The 27,091-nt window shown below is 35.2% G+C and overlaps 1 protein-coding gene across 1 annotated transcript; it reads left to right on the top strand.

Moving 5' to 3' along the window:
- On the top strand, positions 1-23,910 carry LOC129942214 (sodium/hydrogen exchanger 9B2-like). Its single transcript, XM_056051070.1, has 6 exons — positions 1-171; positions 318-424; positions 14,278-14,442; positions 14,647-14,790; positions 14,857-14,958; positions 23,125-23,910. Exons 1-6 carry the CDS (start codon positions 39-41, stop codon positions 23,467-23,469), a joined length of 996 nt encoding a protein of 331 aa, XP_055907045.1. The 5' UTR covers positions 1-38; the 3' UTR covers positions 23,470-23,910.
- The last annotated feature ends 3,181 nt before the right edge of the window (positions 23,911-27,091 follow it).

Here is a 27,091-nt window from a genome sequence, read left to right as displayed (position 1 = left end):
TTATCACAGCTGTCTCCCCCAATGTGGTTGTCACCGTTATGCTGAAACTTAAGGAACAAAAACTTGGCCTCAACAATGGCATCCACACATTAATCTATGCGATGACAACTTGCAACGATGTTGTGGCGATATTTACTTTTGGGGTAATTCTGGGTGTCATCTTTAATCCGGGTAAGTGATGCAATTGAAACAATTGAATTTCAATTTATTTTATTGAAATTTGATTATCTTCCTACCTACATATACATACACATCACGCTAAGATACGAGTAGAGGTATGAAATTCATGAATACAATAATTTGTTGCTATTCCACAGGGAAATTGTCGGATCAGATATTGCAAGGACCTGTTGGTATTATTGTTGGTGTGGTTTATGGTTACGTTTTTGGATTGATTTTAGTCTACTTTCCATCTAAGGATTCGGTAAGCTATTGATTTACATATTTTTATTTATTTTTGAATTGCAATGTGGGTCGACGCAAAAGAAAAAGACATATCGGTTGTCATGCAGCCCAGAAAACCAAAGTACAAAAATATCATTTCAATATCAAAGTTTTGAAGTATAATGAAGTAAAATACGGAAAAAGAAAACCGTAATATATTTTACTTTTTCCGCTAATTAACAAAAATATTGGAGTACTTTTAGGTAATTCACCATTACTGAACTGAGTGCCAAATGTTTTTGACACCTGATAAAATCTGGAGAAAAATCGAATTGACAGTTTTTTTTATAAAAAATAAAAATCTAAAAAAAAAACATTACCGAAAGTTTGTAAGAATTGACTATCGATTCAAATATCTATTCAAAAATTAATCTTATAAGAAATATTGTTGTGAACATGCAGTAAAATTTTGAAAAAAATCGAATTGACTTAAAATTAAAAACCGAAAAAAAGTAACAAAAGTTGGTAAAAAAAGATTTTCGACTCAATTATCTTTTCAAAAATTTCAGATATTGGCTTTAAACTACTTTTATCTTTCAAAAAATATTGTTGTTAACATTCACTAAAATTTTGAAAAAAATCAAATTGACAGTTTTTTACAAAAAATTAAAAACCGAAAACAAAATTAACAAAAGTTGGTAAAAAATGATTTTTGACTCAAATATCTATTCAAAAATTGTAGAAAATGGCTTTAAACTACTTTTATCTTTCAAAAAATATTGTTTTTAACATTCAGTAAAATTTAAAAAAAAATCGAATTGACAAAAAATAAAACTTTAAAAAAAACGATACTAAAACTTGGTAAAAATTTACTTTCGACGCAAATAGCTTTTCAAAAATTAAAAATATTGGCTTCAAACTTATTTTATTTCACAGAAAATATTGTTTTCGATATTCAGTAATTTTTATATAAAAATCCAATAGTCCGTTTTTCATAAAAAATAAAATCTACAAAAAATAGTACGCAAATTTGGTAAAAATTGATACGAGTGAAAATATAGACAAAACTTTTAAGCAAAACAAATCGGCAGACGCGATGGGAAGTTATCAGTGTGGGTCACAGCCAGCCTCTTTTTTTTACTTTTTTTATGTTGTTGTTTATTGATTGAATAGACATTTAGTCATAATATATATTATTTCGTTAGCATGTCTCCCTCTTTCGGCTCGCGTACTGAACTTATTTTAACAAAAATAACTTGTCAAAACAACGAGAATTTTGAATATCAATTCATAATTTGTTAAAAAAACTTATTTTTTTATTGTAATAAAAATATGAAATATTCCATAAATATTATGTTAAGGGAAATAGTTTGTGTATATTTGAATGAACTTATCGAATACACACCATTTTTTTTCTGTAAGCTAGTTTCATCCTAAGACACAACTCATCCTAAGACAACTCATCCCAGAAATACAGAATATTTGTAAGCTAACTTAACGAAAACAATTGTTTGGGTATTCAGGCAGTTCGTTCAAAGCTTTTTATCTTGGATATCTGTATTCTAATTCCATATGAGAAGAAGCAGGATGGAAAATTAATTATCTGAAGATAAGAAAGGGGCAGAACATGATGTTTAAATTGTAAAGCGATCGCCTATTGGTTGTGTAGTTAGGCAGGTGTCTAAAACGAATAAAGAATAGTTCATTGGAATGCTCAGCCATGTTTATTGTTTATGATGATAATGAAGGAATATTATAAGTAGGTAGAAGATACTTACTACAATATAATCACATTCCTTCTTTCCTACAAGTTTTCAGCGCAAACTTGGAGGTATTACGTTCAGTTTATTTTTTTTCGTTGACGTTTCAAAAAAAAACTCGTTTTTTGACCAAAAAAATTGTATGGCTACAACTGTTAGTTTTGATATTAAAAACAATTATTTTAAAATGCCTAACGCGAATCTGCTCAAAACCTGAACTTCCAAGTTTGAACCCAATTGACCCAATGGTTTAGGCTGTAGGAGCGTGGACAGACAGAGAGGACAGACCGGACGGAATCGCGTTACCCACTTTTTGACTTCTCTAACATCGTTATATAATGTTTGATTAAAATTTCGAGTTCGAAATTTTGCACGAATGCAAAACTGGCCATAAGCTCCTATATGTTGTTAAAAATTGATTTTTGACTAAAATATTTTTTTAAAACTTTAAATATTGGCTTTGAGCTAATTTATCTTTTAAGAAATATTATTTTCAACATTCAAGAAAATTTCGAGAAAAATCGAATTGAAGGTTTTTTAAAAAATCGACTAAATATCTTGTTAACGAAAATAGATTTCGAAATCAAACATATGCAATATATTGTTGGTTGTTTTTAAAGTTGTTTAGAGTTATTAAACTGACAACTTTTTTAACAAGACACAAAAACCTACAAACCTTTAAAGCAAGACAAATCGACAGACGGGATGGAAAGATATCAGTGTCGGTCGCCTCCCAGCCTCTTTTCTTCTATAATTTGCACACACTTAAGGGTTTATAACTACAGCCAGCGTGAGCGTCAGGAAAACATAGAAACATTAAAAATGAGCATTTTAAAGTTTTCAATATAAAAATGTTGTCCCACGTGCTTAATGTCTTGCATCTGAATTGTTTTAGAAATTTAATGAAATTGGCTATTTCAATGGAACATTTGTTGTACAAAATCAGTAAGCAACTGAAAACATGTAACATTGTTAAGGTGCATAACAGGTGTTAAGGTTTCTGTTTCGGGTGTTTTACCTATTATATTCAAATCTCTTTATTAAATTTAGTTTGAATGACCAAAAGGTAAAAAACAACTTCCTAAGGGTATCAGCCACGAACTGAGGCCATAAAAGACGGTAAAGGGAACATTGTAGTAGAACCGCAGCCTATGGTAAGAATAACGAACGACCACTTTGCCAAATTTTGCAACGGCGATGACGATTCAATTTCCTGACCATTGACCAAATATTCACATTACGGCAGATCTTGGATAACACCCAGGAACTTCAAATCGATACCCACCATCTCTTTATCGATTTTAAAGCCGTGTAAGACAGCATCTATATCTGTTAAACTTATCCGTTTGTGCAGAATGACGATGGAGAATGCACGCTGCTCTATCAAGGTCGAAAAACATCCCATCGTTTTAGACAAGGTATTGTTATGCGATTTCTTCAACATCGTTGTGGGATGAATTGTACAAAATTCAACCGTCAACACTAGAGGCACAATCTTCCAAAGGTCCAGTTAATATTGATATAATTGGAAGATCAAAGCGTGATGTCAGTGGGGCGTTTTTGATTATTGCGAACAGAAGCGAAGAAGAAGGGTTTAGTGGTCAATGAGGGCAAGACCAAGTTTATGCTGTTATAAAAAAAGGACATTGAACGATGAGGTCCTGGACGAAACTTCACCATGGACAGCTATAACAGTGAGGTAGTTAATGGCTAAGTCTACCTAGACACCCTAATAAATTCAGACAACTACACAAGCGCTGAAACTAACGTAGAATAAATCTTGAAAATTTCTGCTTCTTAGGACTAAGAAAGCAAATGATCTCTTCAGCAACTAAAATCATTATCAAAAAAGCACTCATCATATCGGTTCTTATTTATGGTACTGAGGCCTGGACCTTAAAAAAGGAAGATGAGAGCGTTTTAGGATGATTTTTGGTCCCGTCTGCATAGATGAAGAGTATATTAGAAGATACCACGACGAACTATACGGGCTATACAGCGACACTGACCGGATAACAAAGAATAAAAATCCAACGACATAGATGGCTGGGTCTTGTAGAACGAATGGACATCAACTCTCCCGCCCTGAAGATTTTCGAATCCAATCCTAAAAGAGACGGCGCAGTAGGGGAAGACTGTGACTCAGGTGGGGAGGTCCTACGAAACTATAGACCGACCTAGCTGAAGACCCTTGCTAGTTGAGGCCTAGGTCGGTCTTGGACTGCCAAAACACCTTAAGTAAGTGATTAAAAGACTTAAGCATATCATTGCGTTCAATGGTTCAAACGTAATAGTTTTATTCAAGGTTTAAACGAATGAAAGCTTTGTAGATCAGAATGAGTCATACATTTCTTGCACCTTCAGATAAATCCTAAACACCTATCGGAGTTTTCGGTGGTGTCAAAAATGTTATAATTCCATAAGAGGTGACCTGTAATACACATAATAAGCAGTAGATGTGCAATGGTTTCTTCGATGCAAGTCCAGTTCATGAATATCAGCATTTGTGTTGTGGTGGGTTTCAGCATTCAATGATAGTCCAACTTTTAAGTTCAAGGATGTGAATATAAAAATGGATATGAACAGCTGGGATTATTTTTATCAGAGAAAAAATATCGTGGAAGTTTTCGACAAAAGATCCTTAGTAAAAATAAGAAAGAGTATCGGAATCAAAATGGGCACACCGGCTATTATTCATGGATATCAGATTTAAAATCGCAGAATAATACTCGGATTAAACGGTTCCAAAAGAAATGTCTAATATAACGAAGAAGAGATTCATTTAAACCTAATGTCGATGATAACAAATTCTATCAAGTGCCTTTAAAACTGTAAGTACAATAATCCAACATTCGCCTAAACGATTTAAAAATGTCGTCAACTATTTTATGAGATAAAGCATCAGGTCACTTGTGGACCTATAGCTTTTGGAGCCTTAATACCTTTAAAAAAAAAAAGCTTTCTATCTTTAAGGTATTTCTTAAGATGAATATTGGTCAGCGTTTTTAGGACTTTGAAAAGAAGAGAATCATTTTAATTCAATTTCTATCGGACTTCGCAAAACTTTCTATTTCACCAGTACCAGCATCACGGTGACCAAGTGACCATTGTCCCCAAAGACTAAATTAGTCCACCATGTAATTTCAAAGTTGCTGAGCTTGAAAGGTCATATTCAAATATATATACTTTACTTCCTCTTAAAGCTACATAAATTTTATAGTGCTGGAAATACACTTTTCTGTTGGTTTCCATGTCAGGAAATTCAATGAATATCTTTGAATCTTCTATAATTAGGTATTGTTGAAGCTGTTCAACATCTTGCCGAAAGGACTGTTGTAGAACAATTCTTAAGCGTACTGTGAATTGACCAGTACCTTTTATCAGCCTTTATTAGTCGTGAATAATAAACGATGTTTACTAACAATATCTCGTTCACCATCTTCTGCGAGTGCATGTCCCTTTAGTTCATCTAAATACGTATACAATAATCATATAGTCGAGTAATAGCTTATATAGCCCTACAGACAATTCACAATAATAAATACTAAATACTCTTAAGCTCTATCAAGCAAATCCCTAAGGCATAAAAACCCCTCACCCGGTGTCCACTCTATCCTCCTCTTGTCGACCAACATTGACATAGCTGACATCTTATGTATTCCAACTATGCCCCCCTAGATAAAAATGAACGCAAAAGCGCGATGTTACAAGTTCGCTATACCCCACCTCTACGAAAGTTCTCCTTGAAGGTACAAACGATGCGCTTCTCTTGCTTTTGTTGACTGCTAACCACTCTGTTCTGTAGGTACTGATGATGATGATGATGATGCTGCAAGGTAAAATCCATCACTTCATGATCCTTGTTAATATATGCTGCTCCAAAAGGTCCTTCTGTTTTTGAGTGTAAAATTTTGTGGAAATGACTGAGGTGTTCGCCAAGCGACGTATAAATTATTCAAGTTTAAGTCGGAAGAGGAAGGGGAAGAGCTAAGAGTAAGTACTATCCAAGGATCAAATAAGGCAAAGTACAATACTGATGGTATACGAATCTTATCTGCATATATTTAAAATATATCCATAACGGAAGGATTAAGCTGAGCGTAAAACTAAATACAGAATTTATGTATATTGTTCAGTTCACCCTTCTGTTGCGAGTCGGCTAAAAATATATAATTGTGATACCTGATGGTTTGACACTTCTGTTGAAATTCATGGAACGATACTTTTAGTTTTAGGTGGATTGGAGCTGCATGTAGGTCATGCATATGTTTTGAGGTATGAGCAATCAAGAGTATGAGATCTAGAGTATTATTAGCTTGCCGCAATGGTCGGACGAATCTAAATAGCTGTGAGGATATCTATCTTTAAGATCAGACATTCTTTATTGATACATACTCTGAGTGACGTTAAAAAATAGAAAAATCTTCTTCTATTGGCTAAGATTACATGGCGGGCCATCTAGTGGTTTCTTTTTATATCATCTTGATACTGACAGCTGAGTTCTGCTCAAATTCTTGACTATTAAAATTCTCCCTCTAAGTATAATGTACGCAGAAGAAATGGGGTGGCTGTAGCCGAGAATCAATTTGCCATCAAGCTCAGGAAGTATCCCCTTCGTTATTGCTTCGCAGCTCCAGTTTTAAGGCAGCATGAGTTGAACAACATATGGGGATCAGAGTTTGGTGGGGATTTTGAATCATTTGACCATTTTTCTTTAAATATGAGGCTGGGAACAATGTTTTTCGAATACAGTTAAGATTACAGAACACATCTTAACGATTTACTTTTCCTGAAGTTCCAAAAAGGTCAGCAAGCCTGACTTACCTGAAGACAGCGATGAAACTTATGAAACTGGTGAACCTGTCCAAACCGACAAAGCATATGAACTCAGTAAGGCCACCGTGGCCAACGAGATTAACAAAACCGATTATCCGGACTAACTGACGTGACTGGAAAGATTTATGAGTCTTTGTGAAGAGTTTTTCGTCTTGCTGAAACTCCATTTCGTACAAAAACTTTTCAACTTTAAGGAGTTCATTTAATTGTTGGACGTCTTCATTCAGAAGTTTTCGTCTGGTTTTATAGCTAGCTTTAAGAACGGTCTTCTAGTTACATAGTACTTTTTCAAATTAACGAATGTTAAACCTTTTTTACGAGCTAAGGTTTGAATTTACTTACTTAAGGTGGATCTACAATATGGGATGGACATGGGGGTCAGCCAAGATGCGTCTCTAGCCAGCGTGGTGCGTTACTAGCTTTCTAAAGTTTGGTACCGCAAGTTAGTTGAGTTTCTTTCCTATCTGCGTGCATCACCTGAGCCGCGGTCTTCCACTACTACTCCATCCCTCAGGATTGGATTCAAAGACACTACGGACTGGACCGTTTGTGCCCATACATGAACCAGCCATCTAAGTCGTTGGTCTGTTATTCTATTCACTTACTTATGAGAATACAAATGAACTTGAGGTAGAATATTTTGGAATAGTACACAAACAAGATTATGTACAGGAGCCCATATCAATGTTGTATTTCCCTTGAGCCGTACAGAATTCGAAACACAAAAAAGCTCTTGAATATAACAATAGCCTGCAAGCGTAGGGGGATCGATTCGACAAGATTGTTTGTAAAAGCTGGAGGGACACTATAAGGAATTTCGGTGAAAATACCAGATAATATTATTTCTAATATAGATGGAATCTCACTCAAAATATCTGATCAAGCTAAACACCTTAAGGAAACCCTGGATAAAGAGCTGAACGGGGGTTCAAATACATTGGAGAGAGATCCAAAAGAGTTTAGATCGCATTCTATACTCATGTAATAGATCATCAGTAGAAGATGTACACTGTTATCGTCGGACCAGTACTCACTTTGGTAACATGGTATTGTGGAATACCTTAAACTAAATCTTAAAACACTCACAAGGATATACAGAGAATGGCAGCAGGATTGGAAGCAATACGTAATCTCGCGTTCAACAAACTTCTCTATCTAGCTAGATACCCAGCTAGATGTCACCAGTTTCGCGGTCCAAGTTGGGTGAGGTCACTTTCCACTTGTGCACGCCACCTGATCCGCGGTCTTATTCTACTGCGCCGTCATGTGGGTATGGATTCAAAGACTTTCCGGGCCTAAGCATTGCTTTCCATGTTCTCTAAGTGACAAAGCCATCTATGTCATTGGACTTTTACCCTTCTGGCTAAGTCAACGTCGCTGTAGACGTCCTTGACTACCTCAAAGATACGTCTGTCGATGGTGACGTTTTGACCGAGACGTCGCACACTGGGGCAAAACACCACTAAAGCTGGCATTTAATACAATTTTAAAGTTGAGCTTTGATTAAAACTACCGTTTTATTTTCGTTGTAAATATGATAGAGAATACAAAATTAGAACGCGACAGTTAATTGGGAGCACGTGGTCTTTGCCAAATCGTCAAGAATGGAGCATTTGGTAATTTTTTTATCGAAGCCAGACGTGTTTTTTTTGTTTTGAGTGACAAAAGTAAATTGGGTGCAATTTTCAAAAAAAAATACAATGGAATCAGTAAGCTCAGGTGTGTTGATTTTTTTAAACTTTTTTAAGAAGTTTTTTATTTTTGTGTTTTTAATATGTGGTTAAATAAAAAAAAAAAAATTGTTTGTGTTAATTTTTGTATTTAGTTAATTATCTAAGCGTTTTAGATGTGTTGGCCGTCACATGACGTTAAGTGTTGTATCAATTTGTGACAAGTGGTTTGTCTAGTTTTAGAATCTGTAAAGTTTTTTTGCAGATATTTGCAGTCTTAAGTACAGTTGATTTTTTTGTTGGTGACGTCACTCTCGAAAAAAATATCGATTTTTTTTATTTATTTCATTTTAATTACTTCTTAGACCGAACAACTTCCAAAACTTTGTCGATTACAAGGGAAGAGCTGTATAATATAATGAAAAGTTCAAATTTGAAAGGATTAGACAGTCAGATTGAGTTTTTAAGGGAAGAAATTCAAAAACGGGTCCGATGCAGCGATGCTTCCAAAAAGGATATTAATGACAAAGTGACGGAGTTCAAATCGAAATTTAAATCACGCTGGGAAAAAGCTTATCGGAAGGAAGCAACATTCTTGAAAACAAATACTGCGTGGCTGAAAACACCTTTGCTTTTTAAATTTTCTGTTGAGTCTAAGCGTGGTCGATCAAAGGTTGCGTTTGAGGAATCATCAGAAAGATCAAAACGTCAGAAAACGGAACTTTTGAGAAAGTCCACGTCTATCGCGGAGTTGACTTACGCAGCTGAAATGGGTTTGAGAGCTTCTGGGCAGATAGATGCTGCAAAGCTTATGCGTGACGTGACAATAAACCCAAATCATGCTGAAAAATGCAGAAAAGCTTTGAGAGACTCAATTGAACCTACTTCAATTACTGGGGAAGAAGCCTTAGCAATGGTTGTTGAAGCAAATCTGTCACGCTTTCAATACGAAATTATACGATCTAAAACCCCCAAAGTATTTCCTTCGTACAAAGTAGTTCAAGAGTGCAAAAAAAGTTGTTATCCGGAGCCTGAAAATATGAGCATATCAGAAATGTCTGTATATACGAATTTACAAAGCTTGCTAAACCTTACAGTTTCTCGTTTGGTAGCTGTTCAAAAAGATGTAATCCAAACTCTTAGGCATGAGGAACTCAAAACTATAAGCTTATACTCCAAGTGGGGTTTTGATGGCAGTTCAGGCCACAGTTCGTATAAACAAGCGTTTCATGGACTTGACGCCGATGACTCATCTGTTTTCATTACATGTGTTGTTCCTCTTCGTTTGATATCAGGTGAAAAATAATCTGGCAGAATCCTCGACCGAGTTCAACTAGATATTGCAGGCCTCTTAAAATTGAGTTTCTCAAGGAATCGGCTCCCGTATCTGTAGCAGAAAAACGAAGAGTGGATAGTCAAATCAAAGAGCTCCAGCCTAGTCAAGTTAAAGTTGGTGAAAATACTTTCAACGTTGAACACAATTTATTATTCACAATGATAGATGGAAAGGTCTGTAACGCCATCACTGAAAATTCCTCTTCACAGAAATGTTTTATTTGCAATGCCACATCAAAAGATTTTAATTCCATTGATGCAATGATAAATAGACCAGTAAAAACTGATAATCTTCAATTTGGTTTATCTGTGTTGCATGGCTGGATCCGTTTTTTCGAATGTCTACTTCACCTTTCATACAAATTAAAAATAAAACAATGGCAAGCTAGACAAGAAGAGCATAAAAAAATCGTTGCTGAAACGAAAAAAGAAATACAAAAGCAGTTTCGGGAGCGTTTGGGTCTGATCGTTGACAAGCCAAAGCCGGGCTTCGGAAATTCTAATGACGGAAATACCGCCAGGAGATTTTTCGAAAATGCCGAAATCTCAGCTGATATTACAAAATTAGATGTCGATTTGATAAAAAAAATGCATATTATCATGACAGTGGTTGCTTGTGGTCATGAGGTCGATTGCAAAAAATTTCGGGAATTTGCCCATGAAACTGCGAAATATTACGTTGCTAAGTATCCTTGGTACTATATGCCTCCTACAGTCCACAAGTATCTCATTCATGGAAATGAAATTATTTCAAAAGCTTTATTGCCTATAGGACAGCTAAGTGAAGAAGCTCAAGAAGCACGCAATAAAGACTTCAAAAATTATAGAGAACATCACTCCCGAAAAAATAGCCGGAAAAACACAAATGCAGACATTTTTAATTTGTTCCTATTGTCATCGGACCCCGTTTTAACAAGTCTGCAAAGAGTTCCAAAAAAAAACTTCAACATCTGCCCCAGGAAGCAATCAACTTACTAAAATCCCCAAACACACCAAATCAAAGTGGCATTGATCTGACAAATGAGAGTGATGAAGACGAAGAAGAATAAATTTGTATTTCTATTATTTATCTTAAATGTTAATTAGTACAAAATATGTATATATATGATCCAAATTGTAACGTTTTTATAAAAAAAAAAATTAAAAAAGGAGTTTTTATTGGGCGTGTCTTCATTTTTTTTAAATGTGCAAACTATCATGCTCTAAGTAACCGTGCAGAATTTTCAAAATTTTCAAATTTCAAAAAAAGTGGGCGTTTTAGTAGGCGTGTTGAGTGGTCGGGTTTAAAAATATCTTATGAATGGTCTCCCAAGCTATCGTGCAAAATTTCAGGTTCCTAGCTGTAACGACTGATTTGATGCCACAAATTAGGGCATTCTGCCCCAGTGTCGTCGGTGTTGTAGGTCCTTTCTTGACGACAACATGTACTCATTAACCGTTAAACCCATTTTTGGCGGCTCTGCCTCAATACTCACAAAAGCTCCATTGACATCACGCTGAGTTCTTCCAATTATGTCCATGTCATCAGCATATGCTAGTAATTGGACAGACTTTTGAGAGATAGTGTTGACGTGTGAGCTCTGCACTATTCTTTCAAGCATGATGTTAAAAAATTCACATGAAAGCGCATCACATTGTCTAAAACCTTTTTTGACATCGAAAGATTCTGTTAAGTTGTTTCCAACCTTTATGGAGCAGCGTGAATTCTCCATGGTCATCCTGCACAAACGGACTAGTTTGGCAGGGATGCCAAAACTAGACATGGTTCTGTGCAGCTCGTCCCTGTAGATGCCGTCATATGCGGCCTTGAAATCGATCGAAAAAGATGGGGGGTGTCGATTTGGTGTTCTTGGGTTTTTTCCAGGATGTGCCGTAATGTGAATATTTGATCTACTGTGGACTTTCCTGGTCTAAAATCACACTAAAAAGGACCTATCAGGTTGTTGACGATAGGCTTTAGACGTTCACATATTACGGCAGAGAAGATTTTATAGACGATGTTAAGTAGACCAATTCCTCTATAGTTGGTGTAGTTTAAAGAGTCTCCTTTTTTCAAGATCGGGCAAACAATACTTAGGTTCATCAGGCATGCTTTCTTTCAACCATATCTTACAGATAAATTGGTGCATGCTCCTAACCAATTTATCTCCTGCTGCTTTTAAAGAGCTTGGCATCCGCTCCAGCGGCTTTATTAGACTTCACCTTAGATATGGCAATCTTTACTTCGCCTATGTCGGGAGGACGGTATTGTTGGCTTTCGTCGTCTATGTTGTATGGATTATCCTGCCTGGCAGCGGAATTCAGTTCGTCGCCGTCGTTATACAGTCTGCAGAAGTGGTCCTTCCATATTCTCAGCATTGACTACGGTTTCACACTTTCATCTTTGCAGCCTTCGGTTCTGGGTTTATGTACTTGTGAATTTCGTTTCACCTGTTTATAAAACTTTCGAATTTCATTAATGCTTTTAAATCTTCGGCTGCACGCTTCTCATGTTCTCTCTTTTTCCTTCTGAGAAGTAGGAGTCTTCTCGCCTCTTCTGCTCATAGAGCTCATGAGCAGCACTCGTCGTTTAATGCAGTGCCGCTTTGCGTGCCTGTTGTTTATGCACTGGTTTTTGATACATTGTGTTGGCGGCATAGAACTTCGAGAGAGGTTACTTGTAACTCGGTCAGAGAAGGATTTGGCTAACTCTCTCGATTGTAGCCGTTCGACGTTGTCTTAATGTTTTGCCTTGGGTGGCATACATACGCCTTTCAAAAAAGATAACTTCCCATCCTGTCTTTCTATTCGTCGTGCTTAAAAGTTTATAGGTGTCGTGTTTTGTTGAAAACGTTGTCGCTTAAAAATTTTAAAATTTTCAACAATATTTTGCATGTTATGAAATAGTTTGATTTCGAAATCTATTTCTGTTAACTAGAATTTTAACCCAAAAACCAATTATTACCAATTTAAGTAGCATTTCATAAAAAGTTTGTATTTCTTATGTAAACAAATACAAATTGAAGTCAATACAATCTATTAGTCACGAGACATCAAGAACCCAACATCAATCTTTAATAATTTTGCGTACTTTTTTTGTAGATTTTATTGATACTGATTGTTGGATTTAAAAAAAAAACAATATTTTCTGTTTTTGAAAAGGTATTTGAGTCGAAAGTAAATGTTTACAACTTAAAATGTTCATAAATGTTGAACACAATATTTTTCATAAGATGAAATTAGTTGAAAGCCAATATCATCTCAATGCTTTGAAAAGATATTTGAGTCGAAAATCAATTTTTGACAACTTTTATTCATTTTTTTGTTACATTTTTATTTTTTATAATTCAATTTTTTTCAAAGTTTTACCATTTTTTAAAAATGCTATTTTTCGTTGCACAAAACTATTTTCTGAATAAAATCAATTTTTTTTAAACATCGTAAAGTTTGCGGGGTTACAAATATTTTGTCGGTTGGTGGAATTTTTTCCAAAAATCTTTTTCTTGCTACACATAATATATTATTTATTTCGAGTCTCGAGCGTTATTATTTCTTGAGATATTTAGGGTTAACCAAAATTTTCACTTTTGTTTAAATTGCTATGGTAAAAAACAGTCACGCATTTTGTTTGAGAGTCCTTTCTGCATCTTTCTGCATTATTATCTGTATAACAACATTTATTTGAAGTCGATATCTCCAGTGGTTCTTGAGCTACGAACGAAGCAAATAAACTTCCCAAACGTACTTACATAGGCACGCACAGACATCTCTCTAAAAAAACTTTTATTTCGACTCTAGGAACCTTGAAACGTCGAGAAATGTAAAAATTTTCAATTCAACTAATCGGACTCATTACAATAGCTTCCTATGATAAGTTGAAAATAATATAAAACCGTAAATAACGTTAAGTAGAATTTGAAGTTAATGTCAATATGGTAGACGAACTTAGTCCAGACAATATTAATCTTAACTTAAACCCAATTGTAATATAATTGTATGCCACTCCAGCGGCCGATACTAAGCCACAAGTGTCATCAATAAACTCGTAGTTTGATGTTGGTAACATTTTATGTCATGGCGTCGCTTCGTCGTCGGTCGTCGTCACATATATTTAATAAGTTGATCCTTTTTGATGTTTAAAATGAAAATAAAGACAATTTTAAAAACTAAATCCTTATCCTCGCTCCATAAATCATTTAAGTCAAATGTTTTATTTTCAATATAAATGTTGAACAACGATTCCTTCAAAATTACCATTCGGCTTTTACTTTCTCACTTTAATATTCATCTTCTTTTCTTCATCATACATCTAGAAATATGTAAATGGCCTGAGATTCACAATGACAGTGCTGGGAGGTTGTGTGTCTGTAATGGGCAGCCGAGCAATGGGATATCCTTCGGCTGGTGCCTTGGGTTGTGTTACAGTAACGTTTGTTGCTGGAACTCTTTGGAGGAAACAACAGAAAGGAAATGAAAATGTAAGTTTCATTTAAAAAACAAAAATGTTTACTAGTCCGGGATATTGTATATTCAATATGATATCTCGCCAAAAGTTTTGAATTACCAAAAAAAAAAAATAGTCATAACGTCTCGCATCGTCGTCGTCCTTTAAGAGAAATTTTTGCGAGTCCTTTAATAATGAATTTTGTTGAATTCCAATTATTATTATTTTTTTTCTGTAGCCAAGTGTTACAAATCGCTTGGATTTGTTATGGAAGTTCCTAAAACCAGTGTCATTCTCACTTATTGGCAAGGAAATAAATTTCTCTGTTTTGGATGGAAGGACGGTTTTGTATGGACTTATAGTTATTGCTGTCGGATGTATGGTAAGATAACAATAATAATAATGAATTGATTTTAAGCTTTAAGGATTTCTTTTTTGAAAATTTTAGTTCCGTTTAGGGGCATCATACTATTCAACTAATGGAGCTAATTTGACAACAAAAGAACGATGCTACATTACAATTTGTGGCTTTCCGAAAGCAACAGTACAAGTAAGTTTATTGTAAAGGTTTTCCAATAAGAGGTTTGATTTGAAAACTTAAAAAAAAACACGTATAATTAAATGGAAATCAATCTACGTTGATTTTATTGTATAAAGAAAGGTATTTTTCAAACAATCAAAAAATATGAGACGGATGTTTACCACGCCTATGGTTGCAACACCAATTACTTCTCATAAAATATTCCATGGCTACTAAGCATTTTGCAGTTGTGTTTCCTCAGTTACATGGAGACAGGTTAAATTAGTTTTTATCCCGATAGTGTTCTTAAAAAACTGGAACGCATCCTAGATACCTACATATCAGGAACATTCTCGAAAAATGTCCGCTAGCAGACCCTTCATGAGGTAGTACGTACCATGGGGAAGACAATTCATTATAAAGAATTAACTCTTGCAACCTTCCTAGACGTAGGACCCGTGGTATAATGGTTAGTACGTTACACTGTTATGCCAGAGGTCTTGATCCTAATTCCTGCTTTTCCTAAAGTTTTTCTTTTTTTCACGGTTACTGCCTCTTGTGGGGGCTCCACCTGTAATTCTTGTCATGAAAAGTGCTTTCTCTAATTAGCCGTTCGGATTCAGCTTAAAATTGAAGGTCCCCTTCATCCCTGACAACAGTACTCGCACACAGGAATGGTTGAGAGTTGTAATACACTAGGCCCTAGTTCTAAACGGACTATTGCTAGAATTACTGAATCGATTCACGAATCACTTACTCACTTCAAGGTTAAGGTTTTATAAAGAATACATAATTTCTATGATAAGAACTATTAAAGCTTCCTTAGGTAACAAAATAAATCTCTTCAAACATGTGGGACGAGGAAGAAACCAGGGCTATGATTTCCTCATATTTTTATGGATTTAAGTCATGAATACAATCCTCACAAAGTTAAAAGTTGTGGCGTGAAGGTAGCTTATGCTGATGCCTTTGTGTTACTGGTATTAATCTGAGCAAATCTGTACTGATACTCCTTACGACCAAAACCGCGGTTAAATCCTAACTTAATCCTCCAGTGCAAAATATATACTTAGGACCTATTTTAGATTCGAAACTAAACTTTAATGTAAACATCGAAAAACGGGTTCAGAAGGCCTGCATTGCCTTTTACGCCTGCAGAAAAGCTTTTCATAAAAAGTGGGCTCCCAATCAATGATTTTGTGGATGTACACAGTCATTGTACGTCCCATTTTGTTTTATGCTTAAAAAGGAATACGAAATCGAGAAACTAAGAAAAGATCAAGGAATAGCTAGTGTCGGCACTTCCGGGGCTATTCGATCCTGCCTGTGATGGGTGTTAAGTCATAAAGGATCGAACTGTTGGTTTCCCAGACCTTATGCGCATGGCAACACTAACGAACTGATTTCAGCGGATATATTTGCCAAGGAAACCAACTAATTCACCCCTGCCTTGAATCTCAGACATGATTTTTAAGTAATCTTTCCTGACAGAAAGGATTGGGAGGATGGCGTAGTTACGAAAGGCTTTGAAACCACTATCGTTACTGGCCGGTCAAATATGGAGTGTGGAGAAAGGTCTTGTATCTTCTGTGAGTCCTTAAATGTCTCTAAATCTTTTCGGCTACCTGATTATAATAGTATATAAGTTGGCCTGTCAAGGAGCGGTGAAGCAGTCGAATGGACTATACCATATCCAGAAGCATATGGCCTACCTATAACAAAAACCGTTCTATCGATCTTTTATGCAGACCCAGACTTTATAAAGGATCACTGCAATATGTACTGGTCTGGACATTGGCCGATAGAAGAGGATGCATCACAGCTGGATATCCCTCACAATACTCACTGCTGACCAACATAGAAGGGAAACTGTGATTCACTTTCACTGAAAATGTCCTGCTCTGTTCGGTTCTAAAATGTGAAACTTCGGAAGGACATGAAAATCAAAGACGTGTTTTTTTTTCTGAATGCGACTAAATGGCATTTCGCTAAATTTTGTCAACATATTTTTATTTTTCATTACATAGCTCAAATGACTGTATGCTACTAAAACGGCGAATTGCTGCGCTTGTTGAGTCGGGCACCAAGGGCACACCAACTTGTAATGCATTTTAAGGTCCAATCAGCGAAGATATGAATTTGCTGATGATCGACTAAATTAAGTTCTTGTGCTATCTGAACCTTAAAGGCGTAAAATCCAAGCCCTTATGCAAAATACTTTAAAATGTCTGTGAAATGAATAATTCTATAGATAGACAAGTTATTCAACTGATTTTTCTTCAATACTATGGACTATAGCAGCAATACTCTCAGTTGTTCTTGTGAGATGTTGCAAATGTTTTCAATTTTTCCAACCAAAGTTTATCAAAAGATCAATATTTTAAATATGTCACTTTAATAACCAGAGTTTCGAATAATAATAATTAAGTTGGATAATAGGTGAAAATAACATCCAACAACTCTTATGAAACAGCGAACAACACCCCTCCTCTTAATAACTTTAACAGCAATACTCACTCTTCTAGGAGTGCCTAAGTTTACCCTTGAACCCAGCCTGTTTAGATTGTGAAGTAGAGTTTCGTTGTTAAGCTGTGCTAGGCGAATATGATAAGCAACGCCCCCTTTTTTACTTGCGACATATAGGAACTATATATGGCAAGTTTTGCATTTGTGCAAAATTTTGAACTCGTAGAGAAGTCGAAAAAAGTGGGTCCCGCGATTCCGTCCGGTCGGTTTTGTCTGTCTGTCCACGCTCCTACAGCCTAAACCATTGGGTCGATTGAGTTCAAACTTGGAAGTTAAGGTTTTGAGCACATTCGCGTTAGGCCTTTTTTTTCTTTTTTTTTTTAAGATCAAAACTAACAGTGGCCCCCATACAATTTTTTTGGTCAAAAACCGAAAATTCGAAATTATTAAATTTTCTCTAAAATTTTATTTTTTTACTTGGCTTCTTTTTATAAGAAAACCATCTTTTTGTATTGCTCAGGAAAGGTACCGCTCATAGAACCGTTATTTTGTTTTTTAATTTTCTCAGCAACTTATGAACTGATTTTAATATTTTTTTTTTCTGAATAAGCTCCTATATTGCCTTAACAATATTTGATTAACAAAAATGCAATTTTTAATTGTTTTTATTTTTTTTTTGAAATATTGAATTTTTATTTTTCAAAACTCTATATCTCAAAAACGGGTCAACAATTTTTTACGAAATTCAAACGTAAGACGTATATTTACAATCACTAAACAACTGCATTCCAAAAATATTTTTAGAACAAAATTGGAAAATTTTATATATAAAAAATTAATTTAAAAAAAAAAACCGCTCTAACGATTTTCAAAATAAAAATTTGAAAAATCAACGGTTTTTTTATTTATAAAAAAGCATTTAAATTTTTGAAGACAAACAACTGGCTGCTTATGGGAATGGAAATAATATTTTTTTCTCGCTCCCGCTGAATTTCTCGATACTAACGCCACGCCAACGATTCGGCATCTGGTCGCCCTAAAAGTTTCTGCTCATGAGAGTACTATGGTTTTCATATACATACAAAGATCGTGCGGTTTTTTTGACAATTCAAATGGCATTTATATCTTTGAAGCCAAACTTATTTTACAGGTATATTTTTAAATCTCATATAAGTACTTTTTTAAACAGACTCTTTGCATACAGGAGCAAGTTCGTGCGATTTTAAGATTCAAAATTTTACCTGAAAAATAAGTTTGTCTTCAAAAATTTAAATGCCATTTTATAAATAAAAAAACCGTTGATTTTTAAAATTTTTAAAATTTTTATTTTGAAAATCGTTAGAGCGGTTTTTTCAAATTAATTTTTTATATATTAAATTATCCAATTTTGTTCTAAAAATATTTTTGGAATGCAGTTGTTTAGTGATTGTAAATATACGTCTTACGTTTGAATTTCGTAAAAAATTGTTGACCCGTTTTTGAGATATAGAGTTTTGAAAAATAAAAATTCAATATTTTTTTAAAAAAAATCCAAACAATTAAAAATTGCATTTTTGTTAATCAAATATTGTTAAGGCAATATAGGAGCTTATTCAGAAAAAAATTATGAAAATCACTTCATAAGTTGCTGAGAAAATTAAAAAACAAAATAACGGTTCTATGAGCGGTACCTTTCCTGAGCAATACAAAAATATGGTTTTCTTATAAAACCTTAACTTCCAAGTTTAAACTCAATCGACCCAATGGTTTAGGCTGTAGGAATCGCGGGACCCACTTTTTTCGACTTCTCTACCATCGTAATATCATGTTTGATTAAAATCTCGAGTTCGAAATTTTGCACGAATGCAAAATTTGCCATATACACACATACATATGTAGTTCCTATATGTCGCAAGTAAAAAAGGGGACAGTTTCGGTTAACCCTAAATATCTTACGAATCATATCCGCTAGATATTTGAATTAAATTTTATATAATATATTGTAACGTGATACCAACCAAGAATATTTTTGGAAAAAAATCCGTGTAACGATTTTTTTTATAAATCAAAAATACTGAAAACAAATTTGTCACCTCGAAAATTTTACGACTAAAATACGATTTCATCGCCAAAACTTATTTACAGCAACAAAGAATAATGTTTTTGACATCGGATAAAATTTTGAGAAAAATCGAATTGACAGCTTTTTTTATAAAAAATAAAAATTGAAAAAAAAAACATTACTCAAAGTTGGTAAAAATTGAATATCGATTAAATATCTTTTCGAAAACTTGAAATTTAAGCTTCAACTTTTTTATCTTATAAGAAATATAGTTTTAAACATTCTGAAAGCTTTTGAGAAAAATCGAATTGACAGTTTTTATTTACAAATAATAAAACTCTAAAAAAAAACAATACTAAAACTTGGTAAAAATTTACTTTCGACTCAAATAGCTTTTCAAAAATTAAAAATATTGGCTTCGAACTTATTTTATTTCACAGAAAATATTGTTTTCAATATTAAGTAAGAGTCTAACAGTCCGTTTTTTTCATAAAAAATTAAATCTTAAAAAAATAGTACGCAAATTTGGTAAAAATTGATACGAGTACATATAGACAAACTTTAAAGCAAGACAAATCGACAGACGGGATGTTAATTTATCAGTGTGGGTCGCATCCCAGCCTCGTTTTTGGTTTTGCTTTCGGATAAGTTTTTGACATGTTTTGGTATGTTCGTAGACTGTCGTCATTCCTTAAATTGAAGTTCTTATAGGCGTCCCATTTATATGCAGCGTCCAAAACTCGAAATTCGTATGTACAATATGGAAGACTTTTGAAGTTTTATTTTGAAAATGGGAGTGATTATGAAGACGCGTTAACTGCCAAAATTTGTATAAATAACCTTTACTTAACTACAATCCCATTTTTGCCGCCTCTGCCTCAATACTCACAAAAGTCCCATTGACATCACGCTGAGTTCTTCCGATTATGTCAATGTCATCAGCATATGCCAGTACTTTGACAGACTTTTGAAAGATAGTTTCTCTAGTGTTGACGTGTGAGCTCTGCACTATTCTTTCAAGCACGATGTTAAAAAATCGCATGACAGCGCATCACCTTGTCTAAAATCTTTTTTGACATCAAAAGGTTCTGTTAAGTTGTTTCCAACCTTTATGGAGCAGCGTGAATTCTCCATGGTCATCCTGCACAAACGGATGAGTTTGGCAGGTATGCCAAAACTAGACATGGTTCTACACAGCGCGTCCCTGTTGATGCTGTCATATGCGGCCTTGAAATCGATCTAAAGATGGTGGGTGTCGATTTGGTGTTCTTGGGTTTTTTCCAGGATCTGCCGTAATGTGAATTTTTGATCAACTGTGGACTTTCCTGGTCTAAAACCACACTGATAAGGACCTATCAGGTTGTTGACGATGGGCTTTAGACGTTTACATATTACGGCAGAGAAGATTTTATAGGCGATGATATAGTTGGTGCAGTTTAGAGGGTCTCCTTTTTTCAGGATCGGACAAACAATACTGAGCTTCCATTCTTTGGCTGCATTTGCCTGCCGACATTCCTCATCAAACCAGGGGTTCATTGTTAGTTGCTGTTTGAAACCCAGCACGTCAGAGGCGGCTTCTCTGATTGCATCTTGGCACTGTTGCCACTGGTTTTCGATACATTGTGTTGGCGGTAGAGAACTTCGAGAGAGGTTACTTGTAACTCGGTCGGAAAAGGATTTGGTGATCTCTGGTGATTGTAGCCGTTGGACGTTGTACCTTCTCCCAGCACCTTCTTGTTCCAGACCCAAGGAAAGGGTCTGGAAATCCGAAGTGCTACCTTAGCTACAAGAGGTAGTGGTCCGAGTCGATATTAGATCCTCGGAAAGGTCGGACATCCATGATGCTGAAAGCGTGTCTGGCGTCAATATGGTTGACGGTAGATGTTTATGTTGAGGTGGCTACCATGACGTTTTCCCCAGCAGCAAAATCTATGAGCCTGAGTCTATTGTCAGAAGTGTTGTCGTGCAGGCTGTTCTTCCCGATTATTCCACCAAAGATGTCTTCCCTTCCTAGCTTGGCATTAAAATCGCCCAGGATATTTTTAATATCGTAGCTAGGGCACTGCTCATATGTTTTGTCTAGGAGCTCGTAGAACATATCTTTGGTGTTGTCGTCTTTCTCTTCTGTGGGGGTGTGCGCCCATATCAGGCTAATGTTGCCGAATTTAGCCTTGATGCGTGTGGTCATGAGGGGCTCATTGATGCACCTATAGCTCAAGAGCTCTTGCCTAAGTCTGCTTCAAATGACGAAGCCACATCCAAATAAGAGCTGTTGGTTTTCCTTTGAGCAGTCACCATGGTAAATATCGCAGTTTTTCATCCTATTTTTGCCCGTTCCACCCCATCGTTTTCTGCATCATTGTTTTTAATTTTGGGGTCAGAACTTAAAAAGTATTTAACTTATGTCATTTTTTAATTGCTTTTGAAATTTGTGTGTAAGACTCTCAGATTTTTCTTGACAAATAGTATAGATGAAATCTAGTTTTGTAATTGTTTATGATTTTTTTTTGAATTACATTATATTTTAATGTCAAAAACAATTTTTGAAGTTTTTTTGTCAAATATAAATTGCGCTACAAAAAAATATGTACGTTTGTAAATTTCTAATGTTTCCAAAAAGCAGCCGTTATACATACTTATACCTTAAACCTCGTAAATAAAAAAACGATATTGTAAAAGAAAAATATTAAACACCATAGAGCATCTATGTCTAACTCTTTTATTGGTTTGTGTGTTCCAATTAAAATTTCAAAATAAAGTTAAATAAAATAACGTACTCAGCAAACAAAGTCTTCGAGATTCTTTGAGTTATATGATTATCCGAGTTACCAACCTAAAAAATTCAATAAATCTCCAAACAAGTATCGATACTCGAAAAAATGTCAGCTGAACACGCCTAATATCTTTCTTTTTTTTTATAATACGTGAGTCAAAAACCATTCCTTATCAGTTTTTTGTTGTCCAATTGAATTTTTCCTAAAACTCGTCTAAAAGTAAGCAACAATTTTGTGTAGTCTTTTTTTAAGGTTTTAATTTTGTGTAAAAAACCGTAATCTCGCTTTTTCTCAAAATTAACCAAATGTCCAAAACGTTATTCTTCATTGGACGAAAAGTTATTCTGGAAGTAATATTATTTTTTTGTTTGTAAAATTCTCTTAAGAAGTGCTCTGGACATAAGAGTGTAACTCCACTTTCCTCCTTCATTTTTGTTTTAAATTGAATTCTGGAAACCGTTAGATCCCCAGATAAATGACTAAAATGATAACCAAACATTTTAAACCCCTGCCTCCTCCAGAAGAACTAGAAGTAACTTCCACCAGTTTAAACGAACGTTCATAGTTTAAATAGCTAAAGTCTCATCACATTGCCAAGAATTTATTCAAACGATATGCGAAATTACTCTGAGTAGGATATTAGCTTCCAAATGGATCTTCTAGTGCTGCTATTTCTTCCCCTTCTCAAAGGACGAAAAATATAATAAGCGTTAATGAATAAAACTAACAACTTCAACACCAACGAACAACATATTTTATTTTAATCTTCAAATAAACACTTAAATCATTTAATTTATTTCTATGACTGTTTTTATTATCCTTATGTATTTTTGTATATGTAAATATAAAGGATTTTTGTTAATTCTTTTCTCATTTTTCCATTTTCATTTCTATTTTCAATTTTTTTCTTTTCAGGCAGCCCTTGGTCCCATCGCTCTAGATATGGCCAGACAATTAAATGCGGGACCAGATATCCTTTCGTTAGCTAGCAATATCCTTGTGATTTCTGTAATCGCAATTATATTCACAGCACCACTAGGCGCTATCTTAATGATACAATTAGCCCCGCGCTGGCTTAAGCACGAGGGTGATGGAGGCACTGATGCTCGTCATCGTGATGCCGAAGGAGCATCTGAATTGGACAGAATACCCGCGCAATCACCAGATAACATCGCCATAATCACAGTTGGAGATAATAGAATACTGACGGATTCTGCCCATTCCAACAATGGTTTCGACCATGGCAACAGTGGCAGATAATGTCTTGTTCTATGTAATATTGGAAAGGGAATGGTAGTTGGGGTTGCATGACTGCTTGCTATGAAGCCTAATTAAGTACTTAGAATGACAAAACGGAGCTAAGGACGATTATGATGAAGAAGGAGGAGAAAGTTGAGAAGAAGCTGGAAGAGATGTCATATTTTTTGTGTGGAAGTGAAAAAACAACAATATTTTGTTTTTGTTCTTTAAAGAAATATGTACTTAATACTTAAAGAAAGCTTCAACTTAGAACTTTCTTTTTATATTTACCAACCTAAGTTAAGTTGAGTTGTTTTGAAATGTTTTCATACTTTTTGTACGAGTACTTAAGCATGTTTCGTCCTTGGTCTTCGTTTCGTCCAAAATGTTGTTATGAAATATACTTAATTTATGTAGAAAAAACTTTTGATAACAATCTGTCTTTTTTTCTGTGTGTGTGGTAATAAAGGGGGTGGAGAGGGGGGAGCAGCAGTATATACAAAGTTAAGAAAAAAAAAGTACACATAAAAGTCGTAAAGCAAACCATAGCAAAAGGATATTTACATTTAAATTAGAGAACGTGATGTGACTGTGTCTGATGGGTGTTTGAGGAGGGGGAGTGAACTTTAAGAAAGTTTATTTGTTACTTTTTATTTTTATTTTTGTTTTAAAAACAAAATAATGTAGTTACGCAATTGATTTTGAATATTTATTTGTAATCTGTTTACTGTTATGTATAAGAAGATCATTTTTAGATTTGTAGAGGAAACAAATTTACTATAGATACTTTTTGTGTAAAACTGAATGAAAAGTTAAGTCTAAGAAATGTGTATATAAAAATAAAGTATCTTAATAAATTGGATAAATTCTAAGAATTGTCTGATCAATTTTTCCATTCGAATGGAAGAGAAAAGTTGAGTAGATATGAAAATGAGAAGTTTTTTAATGTTGTAAACAATAACGTTGGTAGCTCTGTAGGATGTTTTGCAACTGACAGATGTCAATGTCAGATTTGTATGAATTTTGTTTTTTAACTATTTAAAGAGAGATGTAATTAAAAAAGTTGTCTATTATTATAGAGAGCTTTATTATAAATAGAAATGGAAGCAGGAACTGGGAGATTCAATTGCATAGGGAAAATATTTTTCCACTCAAAATATATTTTAATAAACATAAAGGGCGAAGGGAGGGGACTTGTTAATGTCTATCAGCCTCTGTTCACAGAACTAAGAATTTTTGTTCAAACGATTCCTAGAAAAGATATCAGAACAAAGAAAACTTATAATAAACTTGTATTTTTGTGAACTTTCTTCCTTATCTCAAAAACAAGCATCTTTCAAAAATCATACAATTTATTTTACAACAAGAACTAAAACAAAATTTAATATGCAATATAAGTTCTATGTAATCAACAAATTTAATCCGAGAAATTTAAGTTATAGTTGAACTTTGATTTTCTGCTCAAATCAAAAGCATAAGCTATAAAGCTCAGATGATTTTTTCGTAATTTAATTCTTTTCGAGAACTTAAGAAAAAAAAGCAAAAAATTGAGTTTGGCATTGGCATATAGATTTTTGTCTTATGTGGCTGACTTTTATTTCGAGAAAGTAATAAACAATTCCAAAATCCATGCTAGAAAAATATGAACATGTCAAATACCAAATAAAAAACTATCACACATATTCTTCGAAATAACGAACTGAACCTATTAACCGAAGCACAGGGAATTAACGTGTTTAAGGAGTACTTCATGCAGCTGCTGAAAGAAACGAGCAAAGAACCATGAGACAAGTCAATGAAGACTCAGTCTCAGGGCTCAGTATCGAAGAGGTTAAGAAAGCTTAAAAACAACAAATTCGAAAAATATGGAGGTGATATCTTGTTAGTGAGCATGCGCATTCACTAGCGAATCAACCATGTGCAGAAAGAGCAAAGTATTCCCTATGAATGGTCAAATATAATTACTTACTTAAGGTGGCGCTACAGACCAAACGCACTTTTCCATTTAGCTTGGTCCCCAGCTAGATGTCTCCAGTTTCGTGCTCCAAGTTGGGTAAGGTCACTTTTCACTTGTGCGCGCCACCAAATTAACGGTCTTCCATTACTGCGCAGCTGTCGTGTGGGTGTGAATTCGAAGACTTTCGGCCGGAGTATTGGTTTTCATTCGCTCTATGTGACTCAGCCATCTAATTCGTTGGACTATTACCCTTCTGGCTAAGAGTACGTCGCTGTACAAGCCGTACAGCTCGTCGTTCCATCTTCTCCTCCGCTATCCTTCGACGCATACGGGACCGTAGATCACACGAAGAACTTTTCTCTTGAATCAACCCAAAGTGCCAAAGTTCTGCACCGTATAGCAGGACGGGGATGATCAGGGTCTTATACAGCGACACTTTGGTCCCTCGAGAGAGAACTTTACTACTCAATTGCTTTTTTAGCCCAAAGTAACAAGAGTTATTTTGCGTTTGATCTCAGCGCTGGTGTTGTTTTCTGTGTTTACAGCGGAACCTAGGTAGATGAAGTCCTTGTTTATCCCAAAGTTAGGTCTGTCAATGGTGACGTTTTGACCAAGACGGCGGTGTTGTAAGTCCTTTCTTGACTACAGCATGTACTTTGTTTTGCCCTCATTAACCTTTAAACCCATTGTTGCCGCCTCTGCCTCAATACTCACAAAAAGTGCCTCTAGTGTTGACGTGTGAGCTCTGCACCATTCTTTCAAGTACGATGTTACAAAAATCGCATGACAGCGCATCACCTTGTCAAAAACATTTTTCGACATCGAGAGGTTCTGTTAAGTTGTTTCCAATATTTAGGAAGCAGCGTGATTCCAAAACTAGGCATGGCTCTATACAGCGCGTCCCTATAAATGCTTTCATATGCGGCCTTGAAATCGATGAAAAGATGATGGGTGTCGATTTGGTGTTCTTGGGTTTTTTCCAGGATCTGCCGTAATGTGAATATTTGATAAACTTTGATAAACAGTTAAGAGGGTCTCCTTATTTCAGCACACAAACTAAGGTTCCATTCAACGGACATTCCGACCATATCTTACAGATAAGTTAGTGCATGCTCCTAACCAGTATATTTCCAGCTTCTTTAAAAAGTTCGGCATTCAAGCTATCTACTCCAGCGGCTTTGTAAGACTTCAGCGTAGATATGGCAATCTTTACTTCGTCTAAGTCGGGAGGGCGGGATTGTTTGCTTTCGTCGTTTATGTTGAATGGATCATCCTGCCTGACAGCGGAATTCGGTTCGTCGTCGCCGTTATACAGTCTGCAGAAGTTTTCCTTTCATATCCTTAGCATTGACTGCGGTGCCACTATGATGTTTTCACTTTCGCCTTTACCGCCTTTAGTTCTAGGTTTATGTACTTGTGAATTTCGGTTCACCTATTCATAAAACATTCGAACTTCATTCCTGTTTTGAAACCTCTCAACATCTTCGACCACACGCTTCTCATGCTCTCTCTTTTTCTTTCTGAGTAGTCGGTGTTAATCTCGACTCATCTGCTCAGCGCGGCTTTGAGTGCCTGTTGTTTGGCTGCATTTGCCTGCCGACATTCATCTTCAAACCAGGGGTTCCTTGTTGGTGGTTGCTTTAAACCCAGCACGTCAGAGGTGGCTTCTCTGATTGGATCTTGGCA

The sequence above is a fragment of the Eupeodes corollae genome, chromosome 1, assembly GCF_945859685.1.
Source record: "Eupeodes corollae chromosome 1, idEupCoro1.1, whole genome shotgun sequence".
NCBI lineage: Eukaryota > Metazoa > Arthropoda > Insecta > Diptera > Syrphidae > Eupeodes > Eupeodes corollae.
Note: the sequence above shows the minus strand (reverse complement) of the source record. Positions and strands in the feature narration are given on the sequence as shown.

Coding starts and splice junctions, on each gene's coding strand:
- LOC129942214 (XM_056051070.1), top strand. CDS start 39: ATGCTGAAACTTAAGGAACAAAAACTTGGCCTCAACAATGGCATCCAC. Junction 14,443..14,646: donor AACAGAAAGGAAATGAAAAT/GTAAGTTTCATT, acceptor TTTTTTCTGTAG/CCAAGTGTTACAAATCGCTT. Junction 14,959..23,124: donor TTCCGAAAGCAACAGTACAA/GTAAGTTTATTG, acceptor TTTTCTTTTCAG/GCAGCCCTTGGTCCCATCGC.